General features: G+C 40.8%; 1 protein-coding gene across 4 annotated transcripts; it reads right to left on the reverse strand.

The window, feature by feature from the left end:
* Positions 1-1,054: 1,054 nt before the first annotated feature.
* On the reverse strand, positions 1,055-22,239 carry rfx4 (regulatory factor X, 4). 4 transcript variants are annotated; one of them, XM_008411443.2, is made up of 18 exons: positions 20,856-22,239; positions 19,287-19,373; positions 19,066-19,126; positions 15,685-15,808; positions 12,435-12,496; positions 12,056-12,269; positions 11,533-11,610; positions 11,289-11,452; positions 9,643-9,743; positions 9,498-9,556; positions 9,244-9,388; positions 8,874-8,968; positions 7,682-7,799; positions 6,177-6,296; positions 5,309-5,470; positions 5,053-5,218; positions 4,835-4,967; positions 1,055-2,153 (listed from the first exon to the last, which is right to left on the reverse strand). In XM_008411443.2, the coding sequence occupies exons 1-18, from the start codon at positions 20,896-20,898 to the stop codon at positions 1,881-1,883; spliced, it is 2,205 nt and encodes a 734-aa protein (XP_008409665.1). In that variant the 5' UTR covers positions 20,899-22,239; the 3' UTR covers positions 1,055-1,880. The 4 variants fall into 4 exon arrangements, with proteins under 4 accessions (XP_008409665.1, XP_008409664.1, XP_008409666.1 ...); XM_008411442.2 differs by having other exon boundaries at positions 4,835-4,973; positions 5,309-5,467; positions 20,856-22,236; XM_008411444.2 differs by having other exon boundaries at positions 4,835-4,973; positions 5,053-5,179; positions 20,856-22,236.
* Between the last annotated feature and the right edge of the window lie 24 nt (positions 22,240-22,263).

A 22,263-nucleotide genomic window follows, 5' to 3' on the forward strand; every position in this document is an offset into this window, starting at 1 on the left:
ATGATAACTGGTGACAAGTATTTTTCTATTGCTGCAGAGGAATCTGCCCTACTCTACTTTGCAGAATTGTTTCACATTTAATCACACCAGAAGGTTTTCCATGTTTCTGGTGATGCCACAGGATCTAAATCTGATTTAAAGATAAARTTTTGGAGTGCTTTGGATGATTGTCCTGCTACATAACTAATGAGCTTAAGGTCACAAATGTCTTCAAGATTTACTAGTTATAAAAGCGTAAATCATRGTTGTATCATGATGCTGTACAGGATCCTGAAGCAACAAATCAGTCCCAGAAAATCATACCAGCACAACTCTGATATTTTTGTGAAATCATGTTAGTTTCACATTAGGTGCAATAAGGTGCACACTTTACAAAATAAATCCACTGTTTTCCCAWGAGTCCACAAAATATTTTGCCAAACGTGTTGAGGATAATCAAGAGGTTTTTTGGAAGGATTTTGTATGATCACTGCAACACGGATACAGTTTCTTTTTCTTCCCGTTTAATCATAGACGCTGCTCTTAACTGAGAAGAGTGAAGCCAGTTTTGCTTCACATATTGTTTTGAGTTCTTTGTGACCTTCTTGGTTTAGTTGCCAAAGGACTCCAAGTGATTTTGGTTAGTTGGTGACTGTCCCACGTTTTCTTTATTTGTGACTTCATGTTGTCAAACTGGTTTTGTCTAAGTAATTTCTTATCTCTACAACTCTGACAACAATCAGACTCTAGGTGTGGCGACTGAAGTAAAAAAAAAAAAGAAGAATTTTCCAAAAAAATGCATAGTTTTTTGTGGATTTAACATGGGCGCCATTTTGGTTTGGATTTGGCCTTTTCCCTTAACAAATGTAACTATTTACTTTGGCTACACTGGTCTGATCCTAAACTTGTTTGTATCGTTTGAAGCATGTAGGTGTGACCGAAGCCAGAACAGAACTCTGTGAAGGCCAAATACGTTATTATGTTAAGTATATCTGAGCAAAAAATAGCTGTGTGTTGGGTTTTCTCAACATAAAACTCATGAAAACAGTAGAAAAAAAAAAAAAGACTCACTGTTTTGAATTGTTGAATTATTTATGGGGGCGGAATATTTCCAACATAATTTAACCGTCACCACAGATGCTCTCCAGTGCTTTTTATTTACAGAAAAGTGACTTCATKTTACTGTACACTTTGATATTTCCCTTTTTAATAAATACCCATAGGGTAATAGGTCCTCCGTAGCTTTGAGTGCATTATAAAACACACAACCCTAAGTTAATGCATCCTTTACTAACCATACAAAACAGACAACATAGAAAATATAGCATTACACCATGTTACAAAGTTACAGAAAATACTTATATATATATATCTATCTTTATAGATATATAGTAACAGAAAAACAGCAGAAAAAGCTTGCGACAGGATACATTTGTTGTGTTTAAGTTAACTATCTGAGATGGAAACACGCGATGGTTGTCAGCTCAGAGTCACAGCCCTGGAATCCCAGGAGGTGGTTAAGGCGGCGCAGCTCATCGCGACAAGATGCTGCAACAGTGCTGAGCAACGCCTGCAGGAAAACCCGCAGCTGCACTGGTATCCAAACACAGCGCTGAGAGCAGCAAGGGCAACTCTGGCTGAGGTGTACATTCCTTAAAACAAAGGCACAGCTTGGCAGCAGCATTGCACTCTTTATATGATTTTGCTGCAGGTTCAGACAATCAATATGATTCGTTTTCCTCCATCGTGTTTGATGGAGGAAATGATTAATCGGAGATCTGGTCGGGTGACGCCTCTTCAAACTTGTCAGTTCGGCCTCGATTTCTTTCACCTTCCTCTTTGTCTTTGAGAGACTTCAGAGACTGCAGCTGCCGGTTTATCAGGTAAGGAGTAATCAAGCCCTATTTGGCCCAGCCTGTGGTGGCCTCTCCGTTGATGTAGGCGAAGCCTGGAAAATGCTGCGAGTGTTCGTACTCAGAGTTTCTGCGAGGGCCGAGAGGAGAGTACATGTCCCCAGAGGTGGCATAGCGAGAGGAATGCATAGGCGGGCTGGAGTAACAGCTGTTGGCAGGAGACACATCTGGCCAGCGGGGGGCGATGGGCGCAGGGTGCAACCGAGGAGTGCTGCCCATCAGGCACGGCTCCATGCGGGGCATCTGGCTGTTGAGCTGGTACTGAGGAGGAGAAAGACAGTAAGGTTGATCAATGATTATTTTATAAGCAATTAAATAAGGTTTAGAACTGATCTTAGATGCAAAATTAAATAAATGGGGAATAAAATTGGAATTTAAAGACTGAATTTTGTGTTCGCCTGCGTTTTCCTTTACTAATATTTACATTAGTTTGATGTCCTGAAACGGTTAARTGTGGAAAACATGYAAATAAACTGGAAATCGGGAAGAGGGGCAACAATGATCATCATAATAAAATAAAACAGCAAAACCAAATATATATCTGAATAACAATTGAAAAAATATTCCAAATTTGTTTAAAAAAAACCTAAATCGTTATGCTGAATTCTTCTACCTGTGGTCCTTAAGTTTAGATTGATAATACGCTTTTTTCTTACACATCAATAAAACACCAATTGAAAACCTTGAAGGAAGCATGAAAAGCTTCCCTCCTTTCGGAGACGTCACCTCGGTGTCGTCTCATCTGTGAACCTGTTTATATGAGCCGACCCCATCCATGGTAATTTCCTGTCAGGGGAAATTGTCTCACAAGTTGTGCCAAAAATGGTCAAAACAGAAAAATTAAGGCTCTCACAAAAAAAAAAAAAAAATTGTCTTTTCCTTAAAAAATGGCTTTTCTATTTTGTTATTTGCGTTGCCTGTGGTGACGGCGCAACAAAGAACAATGAGTTAATCTGCCTGCCGATAAAAATACTCTGGACAGATGTGGATCCGGATGAGGTTGTAGCTCCGTGCCCGACCTCTTGCTCTGACAAAGTGGAGTCATTGTGCTTCATTTAAGCTCAGACGGGTCTAAAAAAGAAAAGTGGAAGTAGGAGCCTTTTCCCTTTTTCTAGCTAAATATAAACACGACAGTGGATTCCATTGTGAAGGATCGCGGCATGGAAAAAGATGGTCAGAGCAGAGCAGACGCCTCAGCTGCCTCTTGTTCACAGGCAAAGAAGGGGGTYGTTGCATAACAATATTTTAATAAACGCCCCTTCTGCCCCGCTCTGAGGCTGCTGGCTCAAACACATGAAGAGACCATTGAGAGCTGGAAGGAGGAGTAACAGAGCGGGGCCCCTCTTGGCCCCTGGTAGAGCCACCTTTCACTGTCTGCTTCCGCCGAGCGGAGAGGGTTTGATTCAGAAACGTTTAGAAACACTGCGAGCTCTGAAGTCCGGCCGATTTCCCCCCCACCACCTCCACCATAAAAGCAGCGGAGGCTGGCGCTCCCCCGACAGGAAATTACCACCAAAAGAGCGAATTTACACCACAAGCTGCAAGAACGGCAACATCATGGCCCAAACCTCTTTTTAAAAAAATATTTAAATCTTTTGTTTAAAACAATCAATTTACCAAACCGATTTCGTTTGCAGTCAATCAAGCTGAGTTTCTTGTAGATTTCAGATAAATTAACAATAAAACAGAGCAGATGGGAGATGTGTGTGTATTCACCCAGTGGACAATCCACCACCTTAAGAAAGTTTTAATATCACCTGAACCTCTGCACATTTTATCACAAACAACAAACTCCAAAGGATATTAATGGGATTTTATGAGATAGACCAACACAAAGTAGTCCAGAATTGTGAAATAAAGAAAAAATTTTTTTCCCAGGCTCAGTCAGGTAGGATGGAGAACGTGTTGACGACGATCCAGCCAAACTTGCATGATCGTAATTCCGCCACATTTTGCGCTATCTGAAAAATGCCAACGGTTTCTGAAAGGGGAGACGTTGTGCTTTCCAGCCAATATCGGGTTATTATGGTAATTTTCAAATTTCTCTGTAGACGAAAAGCTGTAAACCAGGAATCATTTTCACAGTAATGGGCCACTTTATGTTAGTCTGTTGAGGCAGCAACATAAAATGTGAAAAAGTGGAAATTATGCRAATAGATTTGGAAAGTAAAGTAAATGTTAACGCGACTTGAAATTRCTATAAATAATTTGAAAAGTTACATTGTATAGCACAGAAGAAATACTTTCTGTAAAAGCGCTGAAAGATTTGCAATTTAGCTAAGTTGCGAATCTTAGCTGAAAACTTTATTACACAAAAAAACGTCCTGAGTGTTAAAGTAGGACAGTAACACTCAGGATGTTCTCATGTTTTACAAATAGGTTTTTCAGTAACACTTCATTTGAAGGGGTGTGCATAAGACTGACATGACACTGTCATAAACAAGACATAACACCTGTCATGAACACGAAGAAGTCTTTATAAATGTTTATGACAGTTGTCATGAAGTGTCATTTGGTAAATAATGACATTTTTAATGCAAAGTTGCTCTAAACATTTAATTAAAAGTCCATTAAAAGTGCCAACTTTGCATTAAATTGTCATTATTTACAAAATCATGCAACGTTTTTCTTAGGGCATGCTTCTGAAAGCTTCGTCTCTTCACATMTTTTTGCTTTATTTGTCATTTTACAAATTAAATACTAACGGTGAGTCTAACATAATGACATGAGTGTTTCTCATCTTTGGTGCCTATATTTTTGACTTTTATCTTTCTCCATCAACTCAATTATTTAAATAAAAGAGAAACCCATAAAATACAGAACGCGTCCAGAACACTGTTACTCTTTGGTATTTTACACAAACGTTTAGTTGTGCTTAAAAGTTTTTCTTTTTTTATTATTCAAACAGTGAGCTGACCCGATCCTGCCTGTGCAGCACTGACCTGTGCAGAGGAGCGGTGGTAGGCGGAGTAGTGAAGTGGGGCGGGGATGGCCGGCTCGTGGGCCAGGCTCGGGTACTGGCTCTGGATGGAGTGGGGGTGCTGGTTGGTGTAGCTGCCATAGTTGTAGCTACCGCTGTATCTGAGACAAGACGTGCCTGATTAGCAGTGAAACCGGTTAAATCTCCTGTGGGTGCGTCTAGCAGCAGGGTGGTATTTACCCGTGCTCCTCCCTGTGGGCGTACACCGGCATCCTGTGTGCGGAGGACGGCGGCGGGACGGGAGCGCTGCTCCTCATGCAGGACAGCTGCTGCCCGGCCTCCGGAGCGGAGCCGCCCGCTGTGGTCACTGTGTATGTAAGGGACCAGGTATATGACTGAACAGCGCCTGGCAGACACAGAAACAAACGTTTCGGCGCGGAGTAGCTAAATAACGTGGAGCATTTCGAAAASCGCTTCGTTTTCTGTCCCGTCTCACCTGTGGAAGCGGTGACCCCTGTGTACTCTGGGGATAGGGCGGCGGTGGGGGAGCTGGCCGACGAGACGTCCACAGACTGGACGGAGCGGGCGGGAGAGTAGGACCCCGGAGACGGGGAGGTGGGGCTGGTCTCTGTCAGTGTGAATTCCTCCTCTTGCTCTGCTGGAAGAATCAGGAGAGGACACATTTGTGGAATCGCGATTCGCTGGACGCCTCCACGGTTTCCACACAACTCTGATTTTCGCTCATTTTTCTTTAAAAATTTGCTCAATTGCTGTCATATTGGACAGAGAGCCTTTCTGAACATCAGCTTTCAAGTCTTGCCAATTATTCTCAATTGGATTTATTGGTAGACTTTGACTGGGCCATTCTGACACGATGATGTATTTYAACCAAAACCGCTGCAGTGGCTGCATGTTTAGGGTCATCATGCTRCTGGAAGGCGAACCTCTGCTTTAGTCTTCAGTCCTTTGCAGCCTCTGACTGGTTTTCTTTCGGGACGACACAAACTRCACAGCTGAACTGAAAAAACAAAATCATCCCAACCAATCATGCTGCCACTACCGCGCTTTAACATAGGGGATGGTGTGTTCAGGCAGGGTGATGTAGCATGTTCATTTTTGCCACTCTTTCAAAATACAACCCGAGGCCTTCCTCTAATTTACTCAAATGATGTTAAACTAACCAATCCAAAGTCTACAAAGACATTACACCATCATCTGGGCGTTGCCAAATAATTTAACAGCWAAATTATTTTGGTGAATGTAAACCTCTAAGTTTGAAGAAAGTAATACAGAAACAGTAAATAACATTTGCTGACTTTGTGTAGCTTTACTCTTCACAGGTAGCTCAGCGCCTGAGGCCTCACCTGTGCTCCCCTCCCCTTTCATGGCCCTCATTAGGTCGTTGGCCCTCTCCTGGAAGTGCAGCGACTCCAGCAGGTAGAGGACGTAATCGTCAAACATGAGGTGGATCAGGTGGAAGGAACCTGCAGACACAAAAACACAGCATGCTGTCTCTTCCTGCTAAAACTGCGAAACGTTTTTTACAGATGGGAAAATGAATGAACTAAACGACGACTGTCTGGGTGGTGATGACTTCACATCCTGACAGGAGAAAACGAACCAGCTCAGCCTCAGAAATATGTCGGCTGACCCCACATGTCACAGGGAGCAGATGAGGCAGCAGCATCACAGACGTGTCGTTGTGCCGCCGCCGTGCGCATAATAAAAACACTTGTGGTCATTCAGGGGAGYGGGGCGCAATCCTGAACACTCGTAAAATGGGGGTAAAAAACAGGCAAACGCATCGGGAAAGGGGAGGGGTGGCCTTTGTTAATCAGCTGTTTGTGCACAGAGACCTGCTTTATCAAAACACCRCTACCAGCTGTGTCTTTCGTATTCAAAGAAAGGGCGAGGAGAAGACGGAGAAGTCTTTTTTTTGTCCCTCTTTCACTTTTACTGCTGTGTTCTAACTTTGGCTTGTGCACGGCAGGTTGTAAAAAAAAAAAAAAGGCAGCCATTTTTATTTCTCCAACTTTTTTTSTGAAGCCTGCAGGCCTGAGCAGGAATTCAGTTTCTGATATGAGGRTAGGAACCAGCAGATTGACCAACATCTTTCTCCTGTCTGGACAAAACGTCAACATTTTGGAACAGAACAGCCAGAATCCCAAGTTAAATCTGATGCAAAAACTGGGAGGAAGCTAAARATTAAGGTGAWGSCAAGAAGGCTTTCCAACAGATTATCAGTAAAGATAAAAGGACAAAATACCAGTGAAAGTTAATAAGAACCATGATAAGAAGGAGTTGATTATGCCAGAAGAGATTGTTTATTRATTATAGAGAACATCATGAACTTTAATTTTCWGTAAAATGTCAGTATAAAACAGATTAAATGTTTTATTCCAAGCYGTTATTCCCTTTACATGCCTGCCTCATTTCMTCCTAGAAACAAACTTCTTAATAAATGCACAAGGTAAACAGTAAACAGTTCAGGACCTACAATGTTTGGGTCCTATTTTCACTTAAAATGATACAGTTTGCAAGTCTGAACTTTGAAAGAGAAACAAAAAGTCATCACTTGTCAGGATAGAAGGTTGGACCTTTTTAACCAACCCAACCTGCAGGAGAAAAAATACTGCTGACTCAACAAATCACAAACACACCATGTTAATAAATCTCATTCTATGTCTACAACTGACATGATGCCACTTCAACTGGGTTCCAGTGGCTTTGTAATGTTTCATAAACAGAATGGATTTTAACAGGTGGGTTTATCTGCAKAACTTTACCACAAAATCTCTAAAACTGCTCAGAATATTTGGTTTCAGGCTGTGAACTTTGTTCATGTCGGCGTGAATCGCTCTGGGCTCACCAAAGCTGGGCGCGCTGTGCAGGGTCATATCCCGGATGACTCTGGTTCCAAAACACGACCACATCAGCAGGAACTGTTGGGCCACCTTCTTCAGCGAGCCGGGCCTCTTCCCCGCCACCTAGAGAGAGAACATTTCCATGAGAAAAAGATGGAGATGGGGGGGGGGAGGGAGCGCCAGAATTAACCCCTGGGTCCATATTGGGGCTTAACCCTCAGGAACGAAAAACATGTCAACAAGTCAACTATTTAATTTGCCCCCGGGGACACGCCTTCCTATTGAACTATTGTCTGGGCGGTGGAGGACGTTGCCAGGGCGACCAAATTTTACAAGCCCATATCTGGCACATAATGGGTGCAAATGGGGAGCTTGAAGACATCATTAACTGGGAGGATTGGGAACTAAGTGCCTCTGAGTGAGAAAGGCATGCAGAGGTGAGCGGATTTTAGGACTTTGCTGCACAAACAGGTTTATTAAACTGAACTGATCATAATTTTTTTACAGGTGCAGTTGGAAAAAATATTTCAGTCTGGTTTGTGTGTTTAAAATTTTATACATTTTTATTATTTATTTTGTTTTGTCTTTCTTTATAGCAGCCAAACCTAAAGTAACAGTGCTGTTTTTTAAATATATTTTTTCTAATTATTATTATTTTTAAATTAAAAAAATATTATTGCTTTCATTCATCATCAGTTTATTCAAAGTTATTTTTTAGACTCTAAAACCAGAAACCAGATTATTATTTTCTTGTTAAAACTCTGGCATACTGGTGATGCTCTACAAAGGTTTTTTTTGTAAATTGTTTTTAAAATTAATTTAAAATTTCTGCTGTTTTGTCTGACCATTTAAAAAATATATAGTTTCGATATTCAGTTAATATTAAAATTTTTATTTTGCTGCAGTGGCATGCGACCTTGACCAAGCAGCAGTCACTGACCACGGAGTGAAAATCTCACCAATATCTATAAATAAAACGACAATTTTATTCATTAACTTCTTGAAACTGAAGGACATATTCTAAAAGGCTGCTAGAATTGGATTTTATTTATTTTAGGTGCTATTTTTAGACCTTCTGTTAGGAGGAAAAAGCTTCAAAAGTGTGAAACAGATGCTCTACTCTTGTTTTGCAGCTATTCACATGTCTGATGCGGAATCATTCATAAATCTTCGTTTATCTTCGTCGCCGTCTCTCACCTTGACGACGCAGCGGTCCACCATGGAGTCCAGCCACTCGATGTAGGCCTCGATCGGAGACTGCTCTTCCAACAGGCGGTCAAATTCCTGATACACTGAGACAACAGAGGAAAAAAAAAGAAAAAAGGCTTGACACAACTTGAACAACAGCCTCGTAATGCAGCATCGTCCACACATCAGCGACCTCTGCTCCTCTCAAGAGCTGAATGGCGGCGGCTCGGCTCGGCGGGGCGCTGGAGAGGAGGATGAACTTGTTTAACCTCTTGCTCTCCGTCCTCGGTGCTTTGACTCCGCCGGTCGTGGGAACGATCGTCACTGAGTGTGTTGTTTACGCGGCGGCGAGAGATTGAGCTCCAAATGTGACACTTACAGTGCATAATAAGCTGCCTGTGCTCCTCCTGCGAGTCCTCCATGGTGTAAAGTGTCTGCTTGGTGATGCTGTTCAGGTCCACGTTCCTCCAGTCCTCCAGCATTTGGAAGGTGATGTCGGCGCTGTTTATCACAGTCCGAGACGCCTGGGGGTCGCATGAAACGACAACACGACGCCTGTGTTTCGCTTATCTGATTCGCTACTATGTTTTTCATATGGATTTTAATAAAAACATTCAGAAACACGACATTCACCTGACAGAGATGGTTTAATGACGTTTGCCGCTTCAAAATCTGGGAGAATCTCCTCGACACTGGAAATGAAATCATAGGAAAACTGTCAATATCAAGGATGCGGCTTGTCGCATGAGCACATATAAATCATTTGCGGTTGACTTGCGTTCAAATTTGATGTTCCTCAGGTTTTCAGGAAGGTCGTGAAGTGCTATTTTAAGCCACTCATCAAGCTGTTTGGCAAATTTCCGAATAACCTGAGTCAAGCTGTGCAGAAGAGAGACAACAGAGTGGATTTGTAAGAGCCGCAGCTAATGAGATTTTATCCTGACGTTTCATCTGGAGGGCATCACGTAAAAAAACAATCCAAAGCTTAAGTTGGAGCAACATTCTCAAAACATTCATCAAAACAACTCATTAAATATTTTTCTCTGCCATTTGCAAGGTAAGCTAAAGCCACAGATGTACTCTATATTTAGCAGTAAGTGGAGACTACTGTGGGGTAAAACCTGCACTATTATTATAATAAAACATTCTTAAGAAAAATGTCTATAATTGGTGACGGTAAAAGTTTAACTCGTCGATTGGCAGCGTTTGCATAAACAGCTCGAAGTAGAGACACACAGAGAAATCAGTTCTCCACAGCAATTTGAAACTTTTCAGCTCTTTAATTCCCATTTAATATTTATGAATTAAAAAACAAATATAGTTTAAAACATGCTGTATTTGCATTTTGTAACTAAAACAAAAGTTGAGAGGCTGAACACCATCAGAAACTGTCCATTAAACACGCCAGAGTTAGGTGGTGCTTAAAGAGACAGAAGGTCAAATTAATTACAGCAAAGTTGATGTTTTTTTATTCCTATATTTCCACCTTTGTTGTTTGCAGAATATGCTGGATTTTCCAGGTCTTCAAGTTAAGGTAACATTCTCAATCGAACCATGTTAGTCTGTGATATAAGTTGCTAAAAATAACAACTCTGAACATGAAAGAACAACAATGACGACACACAGCAGGAAGATTAGGAAAAAATATCTTGAATTCAGTCCGTCTTCTAGATAGAACTGTCTTTTTGTAAACTACAGATCAATAATTGGCTCCAAAAATGATCAATACATCTCTAAACTGACCCCAAGTTCTCAACTCTGAGGAGGTCGAAACACTTCTACAGCTGAACATGAAGTTTTTCACACAACACACACATAAAAAAAACAACAAAAAAACGTTTTTCTTACTGTCTGACGTTAAATCAGACGAATCTTTTTCTGTTTTAGGTGACTTAAGATTCCCAAAATGTTTCCTAGATGCCAGAATGCTGAAAGGTCATTCAGGAAATGACCCCAAAATCAACGTACAGAAGGGAGATTATAGTTTTATAATATACACAGCAACAACTTTACTAAATAGGTGAGGAAGAAATATTGAAGCAATATCTTCAAAATGAACAATGACTCAAAGCAAATTAGTTGACATAAAGACAATGAAGTCATTGTTGGGAGTGGGGATTATAAGGTCTGATCTCAGTCTGTTAGAAAAAAAAAAGTGTGTGTGTAGCGCTTATGAGGTGTGTGAGAGCGAGACATCAGGAGGAATGGGCCAAACATCCAGCAAACTGCTGTCAGAAGCTTTTGGGAGGCAGTTCAACCACATACAGAGAAAACGTCCGACTTTGAAGACAAACAGAAATAATTTTCATAACGCAGCCAAACATGTCTGATTTAGTCTCAGACAGCGAGAAATAAAGGGTTTGTGTCTGCGTGTGAGCATCCAGCTGTAATCCCGTCAGACTGAAGGTGGAAACAGATGCTCACCTGTCAGGTAGTGCTTGCAGGACGGTGGGCATCAGCACCCCGGAGATGGCTTTGTAGAGGATGGAGTCACAAACGCCGACGATGTTGACCACGKTGGGGGAGCCGAGGACGGGCAGCATGTGGGGCGGCATGCCCTGCCAGAAGTGCAGCAGGAAACTTTGGACCTGCAGGCGCCAAGCAGGCGACGTTACAAGAAGAGGTTTGTGCTCATGTTTCATAAAGAGGGTGGAGTTCAAAACCTTGCCTCGTCAAAATTGGCTCTGATAACCGTGTCCAGTATCCTCTGACAGTGCGTTCTGTACATCATGATGAACGTCGACACCTGAAAGCAACGACAGAGTATTAATCTGTTCGCAGCAGAAAGTTCCACAGCCTTTTTTTTTTTTCACCCCTCTTTCGAGGTGAAACTAAAAAAAAAGCGTTGCAAAAACAAGAAAATAAATCTGCCTGTGAACCAATAAATACATGTTACAGGTCCAGGCTGGAGCAGAGCGATATAAAACGAGCTTTAGAGATCAGCAAAACACAAACCATTTAAAATCATGGCCCCCCTTTTAAGAGCCGGACAGCTAGTGCCCGTCTTTTGTCCACTGCTAGATCTTATTATCTGCCCCCCGAAGATTAAGAGTTAGTGAGGAGCCAGCACATAAATCCTTAAGGTCCCTCTCTCAACGCAAAGCCAGATAAAAGAGTCAAAGAGGGGGAGCAGAGACGGTGAGATGGGAGGGAGTGGAGCTGTAAGTAAGGACTTAAAAAACGTCGTTTACCCTCTCCTCTGGCAGGCTGGCAGGCAAATTTAGGTCTTTGACATTTGGAAACTCTGGCAGGAGCGTCCCCAGCTTGGAGCGCGGTGAATACGCCACTGTCTGCTTCGTGACCTCTTTCTTCCCCGTCTCGTTCACCCACGCCGCCCCCTTTTTGGAGTACATCACATCGTAGTAGGGGGACGTCTCCTTCACCGCGATCCCGTAGTAGTGGTACCTGAGGAGGACAGGATGTCTTCTAAAATCATGATAATCTACCACTATGAACAGCTGCTGAGTGAATTTGCTACATCTTAAATGAAAAGCTTTCCGTTTAAGTTCGGCGTGTCCGTGCCCGCTTGTTGTTTGTGATGCGAACAGAAGAACAAAAGTCCAAACTCACTTGGACTGTCCTCTTGTCCCCAGTCGTCTGGTTGTCAGTGCTGGGAACTGCTGCCTTATAATCTATTTATAGAAAGGACATCAGAGCTGTTAGTACAAACATGTTCAGTCATGAACGTTTAAATGTCAGGAGAACTAAAGATGCCCCACTTTGTATTGAGTTCAGGTGAAACATCTAAATAAATCAATTTTCTTTCCTCCGTTTATAAAAATAACCTTGAAATGCGTCAGCATGGGATCGCTCTGGATCCAGCTGTGGCTCACCTCTGTGCAAAACGTGGAAATATTCAAATACTTGCAAAGTAGCAATAGATCCTTTGCATTTGAATACTTTTTTTTAAGTTTAAAGTACTTAATGCCAAAAAAGCACCTAAATAATGTTTGTTTTTACATGTTGCAAGCCATTACTTCTTAATGTCAGACGTTAGGTGGCACTTCATCACATAACCAAGTACCTTCATTGGCAGAAAGAATCTSTTCAACACTCATTTACTCTCAGTTTGTTCCAGATCAGGAAACAGTTTTCAATATTAGACTAAGTTAGCACAACTAAACACAAAAAGCAGGTTTTAGCTTTTCAAACCAACCTGACTCTATTTTCATAAGTAAATGCCTCTCTTGTGAAATCATTCATTGGCCAGATGAGCCCAATTTTTCCACATCCAGGCCTAGAATCAAGAAATGACCCAACAGAACCYGTCTGACAGCATGAAGTAGGATAAAAGTAAAAAAAACTTACATATGGCATTTAAAAAGGATGGGGAAGCCATTTCTAAGGTATTGAGACTCTAATGATTAACAAATTGATGGGGAATCTTCCTACGACTGCTTCAATGACCCAAACAGGAAATGACAAAAAAAAAAAACCCAGAGCAGCATCAAAAGAACTTAATTCATCACTTTCCTCAGTTATAGTCAGTGTTAAAGTCTCAACAATAAGAAATAATCAAAACTGGTGTTAAAGTGAGAGTTCAAATGAGAAAAGAACACAAAGGCTTTTCTCACATTTCTGGAAATGCGACTTCATGATAAATACAATTTCTCTGGGCTGAAGTGATAAAAGTGTGACTTTCTGGACGGTTTGTGTCCCGTTTCATCTTTTACAAAACTAACAACGCATCTCAGAAAAACGACATCACAGSRAAGGTAAGRCATGGTGGTAGCACTGCGACTTGATGGACCCGTAGATCCTRCAGGAGAACGTCGTCAGCTGTAACCTGGAGCTTATTTAAACTGTGCATCAAGAAGGACAACGACTTAGAGGAAACCTGCAAGGACCTAAATATGACTGAGATGCTCTAGTGTGAGCAGAGCGTCTTGTTTCATGTGTAAAAACTATCAATCTCTGCAGCATACTTGATGCGGATCCACTGTTCTCTTTTAGCAATTCTTAGTCACTTTAAATGCAGCTTTCCTTCTAATTCTTGTAATTTGATTTTTAGATAAGAGTATGGAATATTTATCATTTTTTTTATTTATTTAACCCTTTCATACAAAGCAGTTGCTGCACTGGACAGCTATCTAAAAGTAATTTTGTTGYGTTTGTTGTGGATTTTTATGTTTTAAATGCATCACACAATACACTATTAACTACTGGCTATACACTGCAAACATTTTTGTTAAATCCAATTTGGCAGACAGGCAAAAAAGCAACTCATGACTATCCAGTCCCTCTTTCTACTGCAGAGGACTCAAGTGATGTGACATCAAATAACCCTTAAACACTAAAACTACTGGTGTATTTTCCATATAACAACTTTGTATTTGGAGAAAATTACATCTTATCACCTAGAAAAAAAAAATCCTAGAATGCCTTAAGAAAATAAAAAAAACTTTGGAAAAATAAATCCTGACCTAAAGGATCATAATTGGTGCATGAAAGGGTGAGGTTGCTGTCATTTCTTTTATAGCATTGTTGATTTAATTAGGCTTATGACTTTCCAAGTCTGCATTTCTGCATGAAACTCCCCTGCTGCTGAAGTGACTTTCAGCAAGACATTAAATACAAGCAAAATAAATTCTGTCACTTCTGTGACGTCCAGTCATTTGACTCGTTCCTTTCTTCATCAGCCTCTCCCATCCTCGCTCCTTGTCCTTTTCATCTCCCCTCCTTCCTTCTTTCMTCTCCCTCTCTCTCTCTCTTTTTTTTTTTGTCTGCAGAGATTGGCTCCTCGGTCCGGCTCCCGGTGCAGAAACTTTAGCAAACAGTGTAGCTCTCCATTGTGTGGGATGAAAAAAGGGGCCAAGCTGTGAAGTTTCTGTCAGGCCCCGCTTGATAAATGAGCAGACAGGGAGGCAGCCCGGGCCCTCTCTCGTTTTTTTGTCCCGAATCAATGAAGCCTTCCTAAAGGACACCCCACACTGCTCCAGCCACTGATCTAACATTCCGCAACATCTCACCCTTCCAAATTTCCTTTAATTACACATTAATCCAGGCCCCTTCTCTTTTTCAATATCTTCCGACAGGAGCTGGCGGAGGGGCGAGGCGGGGCGGGGGACTGGGGCCGGAGCCCGGGGTACAGGGGACGGCTGGGGGGCAGGAAGGCTGAGGAACTTGTTGGGGTTGTGGGAACAGACGAAAGCACATCTCCTTTGGCTCTAGATTAAATGTTCACACTGAGCTGCGGTCGACGGCGCTTCAGGAGCTGCAGCCCAAAACCCAACCGTGCAGGAAAATCTGCACTCAGGAAAGAGTAGCGCTACTTCAGCACATTTTGACTAAAAAAACTATCTAAAAAGGTAACTCAAGTGCAGAGTAACTGTGAAGTTATGTGTAAATGATGGTGTTTTTTTTAATGACCAAATGAAAACAAGTCATTTAAATAACATAACTGCAAAATAACAAAATCAGGCAAAAGAAATAAATTTCTTTCAATATTGTGAAACTTTAACAAGTGATTTTTGTTGTTGTTGTTTAAAACAAGCTGGTCCTTCAGTCAGTGAAGTTACTCACAGAGGGGAGAGCATCCAGAAATCTTACTTAAGTAAGAGTAGCAATACTTTATGATACAATTACTGGGGTAAAAAGTAAGACGTAGTAAAAATACTCCAACCAAAATGTTCAGTAAATGTAACTGAATCAATGTAACTCTGGACCATGACTGGGATTACAGCCCTTTTTTTTTTTTTTTTTTACCTCACACACAATCTGTGAAGTCACTTTAGGAGATTCGGTTAAAATACCTCAGGAACATGAATTTAGCGCAGCTTGATGGGAAGCACTGGGAATGATGGTAAAATCCGGAGCTCACCTTTCCAAAGCTCGCCGCGTTCACAGGCTGCGTGTCGTGCTTCTCGCTGAAGTCAAGGTAGTGCATGTAGAGCGCACTTCTGGGGATGCACACACCTTCTGCTATTTCGTAGTTTTCCTCTAACCTGTGGCACAACACATATGAGGGGGCTGCAACCTCTGAACGAGCTTTTAAGCAACAATGTCAGGCAAAATACGTGCTGAGATTCTCAAATTTTTTACTGAGATTCGACACTGGAAAATTACGTGGAGAGAAAACGTCAATAAGAGTAACCTAATAGTGGAGGATTTGATTTAAAAGTCTTTTTTATCGGCTTGCAGCTGCTTCATCAGAACAGCAGTTTTACTCATTCAGACCAAACAGTGAAAGTTTTCAATCACATACAGCAAACAGTGAAAGTTGCTCAGTCAGCATGTTGTGGTACCTTTCACCAGTTAACTTTTCATTATGTAAGCAACGAGGAGCCCCGACGTTATAAAGTGAAATAATGGATTTGAAGCAGCGGCTGCATGTTTTTGTCAACTTTTGTCAACATTCAGAAGAATCTTCGCTATTATTATTATTAGCCGGTTTTCAGAGTTTTGTCTGCATTAAGCTGTTCAGAACCACAGTAAAATAGTTTGGATGTACATTATTTTATAGCTCATCAAAGACTTTGTGCAAAGCAAACTAAAACAGCCTTTCAAAATAAAATAATTCTTATGATTATTTATGGGATGGCTAGCTAAAATTACACCTGTTTGATTTTAGGACAATTGTGGATGTAAATGTAATCCATGGTCTATTTGTGTTGCTATGACTACAATCACTGCCATTAAGCATAATTTTCCTTCTCTCCTCATTACTCTCAGTCTGATTTAAGCCAAATTAATCTAAATCAGGTGTGTAGTGAGACTCAATCCATCTAAATATATTTGATGGGTGTTAAAAGAAATAAACAGTGCCTACCAGATATTAGTTCCCAGCACTGGGTTGCAATTTTGACATTCCAAATGTTGATGAAGTTTGTAACTTGTTAAATTGTACAGAGATACTGAGCAAAGCTTCGATTATCTGCTTGAATGCAAAGCGAGTTTTTTTCCCTCCTCCTAAACTGTCGTAGCTCCCTTTATTACAAAAAGAGGAAAAGAAAAATGTATCTAATACTGAACCCTGAGGAACACCATGTGCACTGCTGTCTAAGAATTTAATAGTAAAAATAAAAAATAAAATAAGCAGAGACTTTTCTTGACATTGACAGTTTCTATATTTTTGTAGGTGGAGGATGTATTTGTTAAAATTAATCTTTAATGAATAAACACTTTACATTTCTACTAACATTGCACAATGTCTGCAATTTTGCACATTTGCTTGCCAACATTTCTGTGATCATCTTGACGCATCATGTTCAGTCATTGTGAAAAGAAAGTAGAAGCGTTTACGTCACGTTTTGTTTAAATGTTTAAAACTAAAGCCATGTGATCTGTAGTGGTTTTTTTATACAGGAAGTTTAAGATTTTAGTCATTTCAGAACCAGATCGCTAATTTGCTCAAAGTAAAACCCATCACTGCCATGACAGTGAAAGTACAGAATCCCTGCAGTATTTTTATGTGAACAAGTTTATAAACTTGTTAAATGTTAAAGACTTTTATTCATCGCTTAATTTCCACTTTGTGTTAACATAAATTCTCGACAGACCCATTGTGATTAATCTTTTGTATTCACACAACAAAAATGAACTAAACTGAAAGCTAAATGAAAGTCAACAGGAAATGATTTAGTCTAAAACTGAAAAGTGACAGATGGTACCCAGCTGGTTCCCTTAATATGCTTTTTGCTTTTATTAGCTAGAAAAATAGATGAGTTTGATGTCTTTAATCAGGACATCAACACATAAAATAATTGTTTCTTTTTTTTCTGACCATTGTAGAAGTTGATACAAACCCACAGCAGATTTAGCTTTACGTTTATTTTTATTCAACCAAGTAGGAGTTAAGATAGGCACTTTTTACCAGATAAAATATATTATTATTGTTAATCTAACATTTTTTTTTACATATTGCTTTCAAACCTTAAAGAACTTTTTGTGTTAACCTTTATATTTGTTGCTGCTGAAAATAAAGGCTGTTTCTATTTGTACTTTTATTTCTAAGTCAATATAAGGAAAATATAAATTTTGCATTATATTAAGATTTTATAAGGAGAATTGCATGTTGAGAATTATTCCTAGCCTTATAATACATGCAAAAATCCTTACTGGAATTACAGAAATCAAACCTCTTTTATCTGTTTTGAAATTGCTGATCAGTTTTTTAAAAATGTTTTCACTGGTTTGTTGATAATTTATGTTTGGAGCTGGAAGTGTTGGAGGGCCTCCTTGACATCACCCTAATTTTAACTCCCTTCACAGATTTCCTACAAGATTCATATCAAATAAAAAAATTCGTATTATTTGAAATAATATTTTGGTAAAACAAAATATTATTTCAAACCGGCCTGGGGTTTGAATAATTTCCAATGAACGAAAAAAAGAAGTGGTGATAGGAAAGCAGAGGTTCCCAATCACTTTCTGACTCTGTCTAAATAAATCTAAATAAAAGGGAACTATGCTTGTTAGAGCAATTTATGCTCAGAAATGAATAAGTTGGATATTAGGAATAAACTCTGCAAACACAAACACGTTCATCTCCTTCCCCCTCCCAATACTTACCCAGCAGCTGACAAAAATAATTTCAAATGTTTTCATATTTACAGGACATTGGAAACAGCATTACAGCTTTGGAAAAAGCCTGCATAAATTAAACTAGTTCACAGCTACGTACTTTATACTAATTGGTCAAAAAGACGAGCAACAACAACAGTAGTGGCACAACATTTGGGACATTTTTTTAACCAAAGGAAAACCAACAAACATGCAGAAAACCCAACTTCTCAAAAATAAGAAACTGTCATGTAAAGATAAAACTGAAGAGCTACGAGAAGAAAAAATACCTTCAAACTCAGCAAGACTGAAAGATAAAATCACGTCTTGTTTTTGTTTAAACATAAAAGTTTAAGATCTGATGGAAATTAAGAAAACAATCTGATAATCTGAGTGAGTTTTTAATGTACAGCAACTAAAATTCACACACATCTGATTTAAGATCTGTCAGATTCAACCTGTCAGATTCCCTTCATACCAATGAAGTTGGTATGAAAAATATGAGGGTTAAAATTTTTTATTCTTTAAGAATAAAAAAGGTCAAAACTTCATATTCAACACAAACATCCCGTGCTTGCATATTAATTGTTCGTCCCTATTATTTTTATTATATTATGAGTTTTAAATGCTCTTCTTCCTTTGTTATCATTATTATTATTTTTTTGTTTTAAAAGAGCAATATTTGATTTTGGTGACTCACCATTCCAGAGTAGCTGGTGTCGAATGTGGTTTAGTTGCTCTGTTATTCTCCTTTTCCTCATCTGCAGCAGTCAACAAGCATCAGAGTAAATCATGTTATTACAGGGGCAGAAAACACTCTGATTCTGTGCAGGTAAAGTGACCAAACAGCAGCAGGTGAAGGAGTCTGAAACAAACAAACAAACAAACAAACAAACAAATGTCTGGAGGTTTGCTGCTTACGCTCGTCGTTGGACATGTTCCCCAGAGACGTGTGGCTGGAGTATCGCTTGCTCTCGCTCTCATTGAGGCACCTTTCGATCCAGCTCTCTATGAAGATTTAAAAAAACAAAAAACAATATTTATTCTCTAAAAGTTCTTTTATTTCTTTAAGACAAGATATAGGTAATCTAAAGGGCTAGTTTGTTTTATTTCTCTAGACCTTCTCGGCACTGAAGGAGCTTCGTCCGGCAGCAGAACAGAGCAAAAGCTGTATTTACATAAACACGGTGCAGGACACTTAAAAACGTCACTAATGTGACAAGGCCGAGGCCACAACAAGCGATTGTGTGGGGCGGCAGTGCAGCCGTGGGTCCCGTTTGAGATGTTTTCAGCAAGACGGCAGGAATCCAGCATTGTTCTCCAGAGACGACGAGATGAACACACAGAAGCTTAAAAAAAAAGAAAAAAGAAGAAAAAGAGCCTGGGCGCATTTTCTGAAGCGGTCTGCTGGAATAGAGGCCATTGTGCTCATTTGATTTCTGCTTAGAAAAAGCCCGACTGGTGTGCTTTCTGAGAGCGAGCAGCAGCAAAAACAACAATGCTTTCATGTGGGAGCTGCACGATAAAGTGAAAATCCTTTTTAAAAAACACGGGGAAAAAGTGAGTCAGCGGTCAGTAAAGAAGGAAAACGAGATTGGTTGATAATCATCTTCTCTTTAGTTTTTATCAGAGTATTTTTTTTTTTATGCGTTATTAACTTTTTTTTAGTGTAGCTGCCGTTACAGAGAGCATCCAGGTCACAGTAAATAATAAAAGGTTTTAGAAAATAGCATTAAAATTTACTGAAGGTGCTTTTCAAAAAGACACGTCAAAGTTTTTTCAACGCTACTGCATACAACTTTTACCGAGTATATCTGTTTGAAATAGCTTGAGCTACATCAAGTTTGAATTATTGTCATTATTCCCATTTATTTTGCTTTTCTTTAATCGAAGCCTCGCAGTTTGCCCAAACTGCCAGTTTGTCCTTCTTTTCACATTGAAAAGACAGAAAAGAAGCAGCTTGGAGATGCATAAGTGAATCCACTGAAGTGAAGCTAATTCTCCACAGAGACTCGGAGCTCAGGCTTCATTTGCCACAAGAACAGATAAGTTGGGGGGATCCAAATAATTGGATTAAATCCGATCAACAACCGAGATGGATGTTGGCCCGTTTATCAGCAGGAACAAGCGACACTTTCCTGCGAGAGCTGCCAAACCTCTACAACTGAAAAAAAGAATGGAGAGTATCTACGTTTTATCCTTTGTATTTTGAACTACCAATCGTTTTAAAAATAATTGCCATTTTTCACAGTTTTTTTTGTTTTGTTTTATACTCAAAACTTTGGGAGCAGGTGCACCTCTCTGACCGCCTTTTCTGAAACAGATCCTGATGAAAAAATAATAAAATTAAAATTAAAAATCTGATTCCTATTTACCCAGAAATGAGACCAAAATGCTCCAGAGCCGGTCCAGAGAAAGTTTGAGACACTACCAAAAAACAACGGGCGCAGCTAAGAAGCGGAAGTTTGCGTCCAGTTTACCAGGACTGACCTGTGGAATCCATGTCCGGCTCCTCCAGCAGCCCACAGTGCATCCTCTTCCCATCAACGACGCCGGCTCCTCCGAGTAAAATGGCTCAGTGCGCRCTCGCTGTCCCCCTCCTCCGATGGTCTCCTCTCGGCTCGTCCTGAGGCTCCCTGACCACTGCCCGTCACGGGAGATGTTGAGGCTCTGGGGTTCGCCCGGAGAAGGGCGGTGTTGGCGGAGGAGGGAGAGAGAGAGAGGGAGAGAGAGGGGGGGGCGGGGGGGTTGGAGGGATGGAGGGAGGGTGGTGGGTGTAAAGAAGGGAGCAGGAGACTCCAGAAATCCAGCGGGGGGAAAGCCAGACCCGTCAAAATGTTTGCTGATGTTTCATGGGAAAGGGGCTGATTTTATAGGAGCCCTGATGGGGACATGTCATTGATAGGCTTGGAAGGCTGATGAATGGCCCCAAGTCAGATGGGGATGTGGCAGAGCTCACTGGAAGTCTTTTGTGGGGCTGTTTTGAATAAGAAAAGCTCCCTCCAAACCAGGAAAAAAAGAGGCTTAGATCTACATCCTAACACTGTGGCCTCCCCGCTCTCAGTTATGGCATTTCATACATTTTGTACACCCTGAAGCTCCAAATGAACTCACCACTCAACTTTACAGTTTTGTTTTTTTTAATCTGTTCTCTCCTCCATGAACACGTCCCACAGCCACCTGTTGCCTCACTTGAGTCGCTCCTTCAGTAAAGCTGCTTCTCGATGTTCCTCTCCTTCCAAACATTTTGAAACTTTACAGAGGCATGTTCAAAGTTAAAGTCTTCGTCGTTCTTTTTTTTTTTTTTTTTTTTTGCTCACTCTTTCGCCTTATTTTCTCTTTTGGTGTGCCTCTGAGAAGAGGGAACGGCCACAAAAGAAGACGGGGGGGTTGGAAGTAAAAGTGCAAAGCCCGAGGCTGGGAGGGCTCTGATGGAGTGCCTGAGAGCTGGAGAAGGGAAAGCTGTGATTAGAATATGAATGGAACGGCAGGAGAGGGGGGGAGAGGAGACGGGCCGAGGAGAAAGGCGGATTATGGCTGAATTACTCACCACACCACGGTAGGCGAAGGAGGACTTTCTCTTTCTCGGCTCGCAGGCTGATACTTCATGCTGCTGCAGACACCTGATGCACGGCAGGGCGACGAGGGGCGGCTGCACCGACAGACTCTCGCCCTGCGTCGCTCTCAGGTGCAAAGCAAACAGGATCTGATTCATTTCAATCATTAAATGATGTACATTTTTATTTCCTCGTTACAACCTAGTGGAGCAGAACAGGTGCAGCCTCTTATTTGGACACTCTCACTTACAAATGCATACATCCTTGCTTTTGTTGCGTAAAAAAAAAAAAAGGCCCCAGTTGAGCGTGCGAGTGTGTGTGTGTGTGTGTGTGTGTGTGTA

The sequence above is a fragment of the Poecilia reticulata genome, linkage group LG6 (genome assembly GCF_000633615.1).
Source record: "Poecilia reticulata strain Guanapo linkage group LG6, Guppy_female_1.0+MT, whole genome shotgun sequence".
Classification (NCBI taxonomy): Eukaryota; Metazoa; Chordata; class Actinopteri; order Cyprinodontiformes; family Poeciliidae; genus Poecilia; species Poecilia reticulata.